At 44.4% G+C, this 11,274-nt stretch overlaps 2 protein-coding genes across 2 annotated transcripts; one reads left to right on the plus strand and one right to left on the minus strand.

Annotated features, from left to right (window-relative positions):
- Positions 1 to 4,730: 4,730 nt before the first annotated feature.
- On the plus strand, positions 4,731 to 6,104 carry LOC308288160 (adenylosuccinate synthetase isozyme 2-like; the record flags this gene model as incomplete). The annotated part of the gene is made up of 1 exon (XM_080729513.1): positions 4,731 to 6,104. One exon carries the CDS (start codon positions 4,731 to 4,733, stop codon positions 6,102 to 6,104), a length of 1,374 nt encoding a protein of 457 aa, XP_080585639.1.
- A 4,032-nt stretch (positions 6,105 to 10,136) lies between these two features.
- Positions 10,137 to 11,069, minus strand: LOC308288171 (isoaspartyl peptidase/L-asparaginase-like; the record flags this gene model as incomplete). Its single annotated transcript, XM_080729530.1, has 1 exon — positions 10,137 to 11,069. The coding sequence occupies one exon, from the start codon at positions 11,067 to 11,069 to the stop codon at positions 10,137 to 10,139; it is 933 nt and encodes a 310-aa protein (XP_080585656.1).
- Positions 11,070 to 11,274: the final 205 nt, after the last annotated feature.

Below are 11,274 nucleotides of genomic sequence, written 5' to 3' on the forward strand. Positions count from 1 at the left end.
GTAGCCAATTATTTTGTACTGCTTTTTCTCCCCAATGTCTCTGTATGTCAATGAATTCCTCCCCAGACATGTATTGTGTGTGTTGTCACTGCTGTTGTATCCTACTGGTTCACTTGACAGTGAGGAGCCCCCACCGTGGGACGTACAGTAGAGCCTTTGTCCTACTCCTCCCACCCAGCACTCTCCGCTGACGGGTGCCGACCCAGCCTGTACGTACTGTACAGCAGGGGTTCCCAAACATTTTTGTCTCAGGGCACCCCATGAATATTTTTTTAATCCGAAGCACCCCTACATTATAATTTTCACTCCCAGCACCTTATATTTATAGCATATCGTCGTTGTCGGGTGGAAACCTTGTCCAACTGTTCGTTTTGTATTTATCATCTATAAAATGTACTAAACTAGTGAAAACAGCCGATCTACAAGCACACAACGCCTCGCATCGCTTCAGTTTTGTGCGAGAGTCTTGTATCATGAAGCAGGGCTTTGCTTTACCAAAAGACGTACACATTTGAAACTTGGAGATACGAGGTTTCTGCCCCCGACAGTGACTATATTTTAGTGATTATGTTGTGAGGAAAACATTGAGATAATAGCCATTTTGGTTAGAACTGACTGAAAATAACTTCATGTTTAAAATTATACTAAATATTTTTTAGGTGGAACCAAGCAGATTGAAAAATTGGCAAAATTGACTGCATGGATTTCCTCTTAAAACATGCGATTTGAAATTTCTGTGTGGGCGGGCCGTGAGGATATTAGGGCCCCCAAATAATTGTCAAAGCACTCAAAAGGATTTTGATGATAATATAATAGTGGTTCTCAAACTTTTTTTTTAATGTCAAAGACCCCCTAATCGATATGTATTTGGCCACGGACCCCGCATCTGAAAACGTCCCTGTGCCAGGGACGGTGAGGGAACCTCAAAAGAGAAGATGTAAAAAATATATATATATATCTAAATAATTAAATGTTTTAGAAACATTCTGATATTTTCCAAATATTTTCTTAAACTAGCAGATGTACAAGCTCGAAGTACAGCAGGAAGTGACGTGCTTTGTGTGAGCTTGTAGATCTGCAATTTTTGAATAGCCAACATATAAATGGATATAAAACTGGTTCAAATGATGGTTGTGATGCTATGTTAACTACATTTGCTGGGGACCCCCTTTAATTAAACTGGGATTCATCTTAATCCATCAACATCAAAAGAGAGTCTGTGATGTCCTCCGAAATGCGATCATTTGATTTGTGGGGTACATATCTTTGCTGTCGGGCCGAAAACCTCTTATATCCATATTCAGATTTAATTTATTGTATTTCTTTTGTAAATTAACACCCTATACCTGATCATACTACAACTTCATTCAAAAGCACCAAAAGAGCCTACTCTGAGCCTACTCTACTCTACATATTGGACAAAAAAAATGTTATTCACTTAAAAAAGGTACACAACACAGCTTTAATACCCTCCTTCATTTTACTACTGTACAACAAATAGCAACAATAGCCAATCTACTATTTCACAGCTTCCATGAAATAGCTCTTCCATGAAAGTGAAAGTGGTTAAGCTTGTTGGTGTTTTTTTTTTATATGGAATCGATGAAAGAACTCCATTTCCTGAAAAGTAACCGTTTTGGACAACAGCATCTGATATGCAGGGTATTAGCCTGTATTTTGTCTAGCAGGACTTTAATCCTGGAAACATTAGCCAAGAGAATTCAGGTGTATGTTTTAGCCTGGGATGCAGGCTTACAGTACATCATGTGACACTTATATACACAACACTATAAGCTGTGGTTATCTCTCATTGTTACTGTCGGGCAGAAACCTTGTATGTCCAAAACCATTACTTTCCAAGAAAAAGGAAATGTGAGAAAGAAACTGTGTTTCAAATGATCCAATGTAGTTGTTATTTTAAAAAGGTGATTTTCAGAAGCCAAATGCATATCATTTTGGAGGTCCTTGGCACGAAAAGGTTTGAGAACCACTGATTTAGAAGGCATTTTGTAGAATCAGCCTCAGGTCTTAATGGGTTGAAAGACAAAAGTTAAATTTGGAGATAGAGTATTTCTGCCCGCATGGAGCCAGTGATTAAAGAGATATTTCACTTTTTGGTCATTTTATCGTCTAATCAGGCTTTTATGAACACACTGAACAGTTTTTAATTCGCTTCATTCAATATTTAGATATTTGATGTAAATGTTATCAGGAGGCTTGATCCAGGGCCTCTCCACATACACACCCATTGTAACTAATTTTCAGGCCCGTTGAGAACTCTTGTGTGAGGGCTGTGTGACACACACACACACGCACGCACGCACGCACGCACGCACGCACGCACGCACGCACGCACACACACTCTGGGCAGGCACGCATGAGAGCACACACAGACAGACAAGCCCACTCACATAAACCTACAGTTTATGCACACAAAAAAAGTGCATTCATCCATACGCAATGCATAGTCATTCACACACACACACACACACACACACACACACACACACACACACACACACACACACACACACACACACACACACACACACCATCGCGCGCACACAGATTAAATTAGAGACACACACGCGACAGAAGAGCACATAGTCGTGCTGTGAGTGGACGGCTCTCCCCCTCAGACAGGAAATTGTGTCACCATTAAGAAAGAGAATACGAAAAAGAAAACTGTATCTTGAGGATAATTGCTCATCCTGGCACCAACCAGATAGCCAGAGAAAAATGCAAATTCTTGCCGTTGTGCATTCCATTGCGGCGAGAAGTGACAGCTCTTTAATATTATGATAACAGTGAGGCACGAGAAATAAATAAATAAAATAATGGCTTTTCTTCTCAACAAATTGGAGAGGGAATGGCAGAAGGCAATTTGCATGCTGAATTTGCCATGTGAACCGCCGGCAGTGGTTTTAATCGCTCGACATTAACAAATCTTTTAATTACCATTTGTCAACAACTGTGTATGGAATAATTTCTGCCACTTAAATGCTGCTGGGTTTTAAAGGACGGAGGGGCTAACTCTAATTTCTATTAAGCCTCTCTTTTGTTTGGTTCTGAAGTGATGAAGTGGCTGCCTCTCCTCCATGAGTGAGGCTCACTGAAAAGAGAGAGAATTGAATGAGACGAGTCAAAGGAGAGAATGTTACGAGATGTCGTCAGAGTTGGGCAGAAACTTTGTGCATCCACATTTCATCTTTTTATGTTTTCAAAAGTTAAAGGCATGCAGTAGAATGCAACTTTGCCCTGTTATGTGTTTACATAAAACAATGCATACATGTTTTAGCCCATGATTTCCCTCTAGCCTATACCAGTTATCAGCCACTGGAGTAGTGTGGTACAATTTACAATTCAAGCATTTAGCAGACATAGCGTCAGTCTAAAAGTAAAATTACCGAAACAAATTAACAAAATAAAATAAAACATGTAATCTGTACATTGAATCTATACACAGACACTGAAGTCATCAATGACTTGGCCTCAGACTTCAGTCTATATAAAAATGCTATCTAAATTACATTTTAGCCTTTGCTTACAAAAAATGCTATCTAAATTACATTAGTGGTGGTGTTTTACCAGCAGAAATACACTGCCCTCCCGCCGTATTTTGGTGTTTTCACTGTTTGCTTTGGTATCCCAAAAAACTTCCCTGTCTACCAAACCAAATGATGACGAAATATAAATAAACAGTTTACATGCATTGTTTTGTTATGTAAACATAGGGCAACGTTACATACTATGCCTTTAAGGTCCTAATTTATACTTTGTCATATGACAACAGCAGTGAAAATAGCCTATCTACAGTACAAGCTCAGACTCATAAGCTTGTACAATCGGGGCTGACAGGTGTTGTTTTAGCCTGGCTGACATAGTCTTCTGTTTCTTTGGAATAGAGGATGATGAAATGACAGAGACATTTTTTTTAACTGGTGAGCAAAAAGTACAAGCCTCTTCACAGGATAGAGGAACGCTGTATTCAAAGAAAAATATATGCATACCATCTTCTATAACTTTACATTGTTGCTGTCAATTTCTCTTCTCTTAACTGCCTTAACTTTTTTAACTTTACTTGAAAGAAATGAGCTATACAAATACATTTACGATCACCGGTAGTTGGAAGTTAATCCGCAAATATAAAAAAAACCTACCGGTATTTTTGCTCCTTTTTTTATTGTAAGTTCATCTCAGATCTAGATTTTTATAGTTAACTAAAACTAGCGAATCAACAAGAAACTATTTACCAAAACTACAATAACCTACTGTCCTGCCAGACTCCACCTCAAAAACCTCCTAATCATGATGATGTTCTAATATGGAATTCCACTAGCCTGGCATGGCCTGAATCCTGAAGCCTTTACGGAACCTGCGTTTCCAAGGGGCGGATTAAAATAAAATGCCTCATATTTGCATCCTGGGTCCTGATTGGTCCCTCACTACTTCGGAGGGAGTGAAATCCAATCACAACTGAGCGGTGAGAGACCAAATCTGACTCCGACATTTTAGTTTTTTGAAATGGCACATTTCTGGTTTCCAGACAAGAATTCCACACTGCTCCATATTTGGGCAGGAGTGACATCATATCGATGATGGAAATTCTCCAGCAGAGATATGCGTGTGTCCTTCTAAGCAATGTATTTGGATAAAATACCAAATCGAGAACAAGAAATGCAGTTCTGGCGTGAGCACTGAACTGAACAGATACAACCACAGACAAGCAGATGTCGAACAGCGAGCCAGTAACGCAGGACTCTCCGAATGGCGGCGGCGGACAGGAGGCCCTCCGCGTCCCCAAAGAGCCTCGCAACAAGGTGACGGTGGTCCTCGGGGCGCAGTGGGGGGACGAGGGGAAAGGCAAAGTGGTCGACTTGCTCGCCATGGAGGCGGACATTGTGTGCAGGTGTCAGGGTGGCAACAACGCGGGTCACACCGTAGTGGTGGATTCGGTGGAGTACGACTTCCACCTGCTGCCGTCGGGTGTGCTCAACAAGAAGGCTTTGTCCTTCATCGGTAACGGGGTGGTGATACACTTGCCCGGTCTCTTCGAGGAGGCCAAGACGAACCTGCAGAAAGGCAATGGGCTGCAAGGATGGGAGGAGAGGTTGAAGGTTTCCGACCGCGCACACATTGTGTTCGACTTCCACCAGGCCGTGGACGGCATCCAGGAGCAACAGAGGCAGCAGCAGGCGGGGACACACTTGGGAACCACCAGGAAGGGCATCGGCCCCGCCTACTCCTCCAAAGCGGCTCGGAACGGTCTGAGAGTCTGTGACCTCGTCTCTGATTTCAAGGTCTTTGAGGACAAGTTCCGTGCGCTGGCGGAGCACTTCCTGACCATCTATCCCGGTCTGAGTGTGGACATCGACGGCGAGCTGCGGCAGCTGAAGGACTTCGCTGAGAGACTGCGTCCTCTAGTGACCGACGGAGTGTACTTTATGCACAAAGCTCTCACCGGACCAAGTAAGAAGATCCTGGTGGAGGGGGCCAACGCCGCCCTCCTCGATATCGACTTTGGGACGTATCCTTATGTGACGTCATCAAACTGCACCGCAGGAGGAGTATGCACTGGGCTGGGTGTGCCTCCTTCCCACGTGGGCAGAGTGTACGGCGTGGTCAAAGCTTACACCACCCGGGTGGGCGTCGGTGCATTCCCCACAGAGCAGGAGAACGACAACGGGGATCTGCTGCAGTCCAGGGGGAGGGAGTTTGGCGTCACTACCGGCCGCAAGCGGCGGTGCGGCTGGCTGGATCTCATTCTTGTCCGATACGCACACATGGTCAATGGCTTCTCCGCCATCGCTTTAACAAAGCTCGACATTCTGGACACGCTGGCCGAGATCAAAGTGGCCGTGGCCTACAGTGTAGACGGCAAACCCCTTCCCAGCTTACCGGCCAACATGGATGTTTTGAGCCGGGTATCCGTGACATATGAGACGTTACAGGGCTGGTGCTGCAGCACCGAAGGAGCACGGCGCTTTGAGGACCTGCCCTTCCAGGCTCAAGCCTACATTCGCTTCATTGAGGACTTCTTGCAGGTGCCAGTGAAATGGGTTGGAGTCGGAAAATCCAGAGAGAGCATCATCAAGCTTTTCTGATCTGTGATTTCAAGAATAGGGATTCAGCTCTTAATGCTCATCAGGGTGGGGGGGTCCCCAGTTAAATATGGTTATTTTGGGGGGGTCACGGCCTGAAAAGGTTGAGAACCATTGCCATATAAGGGCAGCAAGCCATTGGCCATAAGCTTCACATGACCTTTGTACTGCTGTAAAAATATAATCACGCATGGAGTAGAACAACATTCTATGTATTGTTGGTGTGTACTATGTTAAGTTAGGATGTGCTAAACCTTTGGTGCATGCACACCCTGACATCTATGTTAGGGATCGGATTGAGGTGCACATCTTCAACACTGCGTCCTTAGCTGGAGGACGTTTCCACCGGTGACAACTGCAAGAGAACGTCCCCTTAAAGTTGCAGTGCCATGATTTCTTTCCTCCCTAAAGCATGATCAGGTATTATGATTATAAACGGAGGAGGACTTTTTCCAAAAAAAAAGTGTACAGAAAGTGTTAAAATTATGTTTTTATGTGGCCACACCCACCAGTTCATTAGGTATGCCTGGTTGCCAGATGGGTGGTGACCCAGCTGACCCACAGTGTTGGGTGTATGGTAAAGAGGGAGGGGTTGATTACGGTATATGATAACATTAACTCAGTGTTTTTCAGTTGGGCCTTTTGACTCAGAGGCTCTCAGCTTTTTTCAGTTGTGCCTTTTGACTCAGAGGCTCTCAGCTTTCGGGAAGTAACCAACAATACACAGGGAAGGTAAATTTGCACGTTATAACCCCAACCAGTGGTCTATTAGAGTAATGTTAACTCCATAGACACATACAAAACAGAAAAAGTACAAAACTATGGCACCGCCTCTTTAAGGTTCCCTTCATACACTTTGGCCACACAGCTGTGCTGGTAGAGGATGTCATCTAGGGAGGGAATATTTACTCTACATGTACGTAATTTTGTAATACACATATCTCGAGAACCGTTCTAATAAATTGAAAAGAGGTAGTGAAAATAGCAGATCTACAAGATAACAACGCAGCGTGAATGTTGTCGACTTGTAGCTATTTTCACAAGTTTGGGTCCCGGGGAGACACAAACCCCTGCTCGAGGGGGTTTCAAATGGACCCTAACAGATCTGTAACTCTTTTCGAATTATGATGGAACTTGCGTATTGTGCACTCGTGGCCATATATGGCTTACTTGTGCGCCAGCAGAGCTCGCAAGTACTTCAATCGGTGCTGGGTATGTATGTGGGTATGTGACAACACTTATTATTAACACTTGTTATTAGTGTGGTTTCCCTAACAGGGCAACCAGGCAATAGAACTTGTTTGACCTTATTCTTTCTTTCCATCCATCCATCTTTCAGGATAAACTTTACTTTTCCGCGCTACTACTCCCACAGTTTTGGTGGCACACATTTGGACTCGTCTGGGTGCATATTGCTAAGAGATACATTATATAGTTTAATTCATATTCATTTATTTGTGAATACATTTTCTCCATTGACTTGAATGGGAAAATAGGAATGACCCCGGCTGGATGCTAATCCATTTTGTGAAGTACTGTTAAGTACTGTAGGTGTACAATATAGGCATAGGTTACTGTCAGAGGACCTGAAGCAGTCCAAAAGAGAAGGATTATGGATTCATTCATTAAATTACAGAGGTCTGCAAGGTAAATGTAGGCTAATTGACTACACTTAAGTGTCCCCATTATGCAAGTAAATAGAATAGCTTTCGATATGTATTGTGGGTTAATAACGTACACCTTGTGCTTTTTTCTTTCTTTTTCTATTGGCATGTTGGAGGAGGATATATGTGAACGATTTTCAGCTTAGGAAGATGAGGGTCCATTTCACCCACCAATAACCAAGGCAATGCGAGAGAGAGAGAGAGAGAGAGAGAGAGAGAGAGAGAGAGAGAGAGAGAGAGAGAGAGAGAGAGAGAGAGAGAGAAATTGTGCCGTAAATTTTCTTTAACAGTGGACACAGTAGCAGTGGTGTAAAGTAACAAAAGTAGGAGTAATGTACTTACAAAGTACATTTTTAGGTATGTTTTACTTTACTTATTTCCAATTGTCAATACTTTTACTTCTACTCTCAAATCTATGAAGCAACTATAGTAACTAAAGTTTTCATATAATTGTAGTAAAAGTACCCTCTCTTTTATGTGTAGTGGGGTTGAAGTACTGTAAATGTATTGAAAATTGTAAATACTGAAAAATGTAAAAATACCTCAAAATTGTATTCAAGTTCAGTACTTAAGTAAATGTACTTTACACCACTAACAAGGACCCCCGAATTTAAGTTTTTAAATTCATATGGAGCCTTTTAGGAAGCTTGTAGATCTGCCATTTTAGACCACAGGTTGGGAATGGCTGTGGTTCAGACAACGTTTGGTAGCCTACAGTACATACCTCTAGTAGCTTTTGGTGATACACGCTTGTCATGTGACGGCAGCATTGTGAGCCATTACATCAGCAGCATCAGCGTCGCCAAAACTCCCTCTGAGGAGGAACATCGACATCCTGCTGCTCACCTCAAACTCAACCCGTACTTCCGCATTAAACATTCATGCTGAAAAAGCCATCTAAACACTTTCTCACAGGCACCCAAAAAATGTGCAGTGTTTCCGCAGCGGTGTCGATTGCAAGTGAGAGGAATACTTGGGAGGGGTGAGGGGGAGCTGGTGGCGGCGCGAGTGGTGTGGATAGCAAGCTGCCAGAGAACAGTGGTGGAAAGTATCTTCTACTCCACTTACATCTCATAGGCAAATATTGTACTTTTTACTCCGCTACAGTTATTTTGATATACAGCTTTACTTTGCAGATAGTTACTTAGCAGAATTAGATCAGTGTTACAAAACACACTTTAACCACATAAGCCCTGTTTTGAAGTATTTTCAAGAATAGGCGATCTGCAAGCTCACTACGCATCACATTGTGACACTTTGTGAGCTTGTGGATCTGCAATCTTTGAGTTATTTGTGGGCTCGCTGAAAGTATGTTATTTATCTTCATTATGTATCTATCAGTCAAGTTTTCCTCGACAGTACAAAGGCACGACCCTTAGCCAATGAGGTGCAGCCAAAGGGTAGAACGTTGTGCCCATACATGGTGTTACTTGGGAGCCCACACTGTTTCGTAGGAACAGTATTTATAGTTTTACTTTGATGCCAACAATGCTTTTGTACTTTTTTTGTATTTTATAGCTACTGTACCTTTACTTAACTAAATCTGAATTATTTTCCCCCACTGTCTGAGAGGAGCCCTTGGGAGAGTGTAGGGGGGGAGTGTAGGGGGAGAGGAGCGGTGTTGGCGGGTGCCAGTGTGGAGAAGGGTGAACTAATAGCTTGGCTTCTCCGTCTTATTTTCTGCGTCCTAAACAGAAATAAAAAAAGAAGGTAAAAGAGCATGAATAAATAATGGAGTGTGCTCCTATGCCCGTTTGGGGACGGCCTCGTATGATAGGCTGGCACTTCAGCGCTCACTGCCCTGGAAAAGAGAGCAATTTAGCTTGAGGCTGCGATAAGACGAGCTGAATACTCCCTCGAATACACCCTTAATCATCACAGAGAATTCACAATGGCCTCTTTCCCTCTCTCGCTACGCCCCGGCTGACGGCGACACCCTTCTCTCAATAGCTGGAGACCAAGTTGGAGGAGTCACCGGGGACATTGTGTGGAGTTTTTATGGCAGGGAGGCTGCAGAAAGTGCCTCTCTGACTAATTTCATTATGCTTATTTTTTAGTTTGTTCTTGTTCCACTGGCGGATTTGAATAGTCACAAATGAGTGTGTGAGTAGTCATTCCAAAGAGAGTTAATTTGGCCATTTTGCCCACGATTACCACCAAACCCTATGCTACAATATGATTGGAATAGCAATCTTTTGCAGTCACTTTGGAACAAATAGAATTATTTCTTTTTTTCTTGTGGTTGTTGTTTAACTTCCTTAAAAGTATAATAAATCTTAACTAACATCTGTGGAACGAAGGTGACAAGAAGGGAAACACACACAATGCCCCAACACCTGAACACACTTAACATCTCCATCAACGTTTCTTCTCAGCACAGGTTATCGATGCTCTCAGTGAAACGCTCTCCTCTGTACACGCCATAGGAGATAAGGTTCTTCTGGGCAACTGCCCAGCTCATCTGGGGGCTGGAGAAGCGGGCTGCCCAGTTCCCCTGGGGGTCGATTGTCACCACCCCACCCAGACCGTCCACCCTCTCCTTCATGTAGGCCAGGCCCATGTCGCTGGCCTGTTCCGCAGAATGACCCTGCTCCATGTAGACGAGGATAAGTCTGGCCAGAGTGACCTTCATGATGGCTTCTCCGTGTCCAGTAGAGGAAACTGCTCCAACCTTGTTGTCTGCATAACCGCCACATCCTATACAGGCTGTGTCGCCCACTCGCCCCTCCATCTTGTTCAGCGTACCGCCCGTAGAGGTCGCACACGCTACGTTTCCCTCCACATCGACTGCTACTGCTCCCACCGTCCCCATCTTCCCCATTTGGCTGTCCACAGGGCTGGCGAACCGGTCCAGATTATTTTTCCAGAGTGTGCGAGCGAAGTCTGTGATGAGGGACTCCTCCTGTACCTCGGGTACACACATGGCCCGCGCAAACTGACTGGCACCTGTCGCCGTCAGACACGTATGACTTGTCTTCTCCATAACCAAGCGTGCAAGCTGGACAGGGTTGGCGATGTTGCGCACGGCTGACACGGCTCCGCTAGCTAGCTTGCCGCCGTCCATGACTATGGCGTCCATCTCTACCTCCCCTTTGGAGTTCAACACTGACCCGCATCCCGCGTTGAAGGCGGGGTTGTTTTCCAACCGTGTGACTGCTTCCACCACGGCGTCCATGGCACTGCCCCCATCCTGTAGGATGGAGTACCCGCCTCGGACGGCCGCCCTCACCCCGGCGGTGGCCAAATCCACCCTCTGCTTCAGGATCTGTCCCGCCCCTCCGTGGACCACCACCACGGGCAACATCACAAGACCCTCAAAGGATGGAACGAGAATTATGTGAATGTTCAGGGATCTATCTCGTCCCTACCAAATAGTGCAAGTCCTCGTTACCGCTCTAACGAGTCTAATGACTGCGTGGCAAGTGGATCTTTAGCTTCATATGGTCAGCCTGACGTCATACTGACGTGTCGTTGCAACACAGTGAGAAAGGGTTGGTCCATGCCAATGC

Source organism: Nannobrachium achirus, assembly GCF_963921795.1.
Source record: "Nannobrachium achirus genome assembly, chromosome: 1".
In the NCBI taxonomy this organism is placed as follows: Eukaryota; Metazoa; Chordata; class Actinopteri; order Myctophiformes; family Myctophidae; genus Nannobrachium; species Nannobrachium achirus.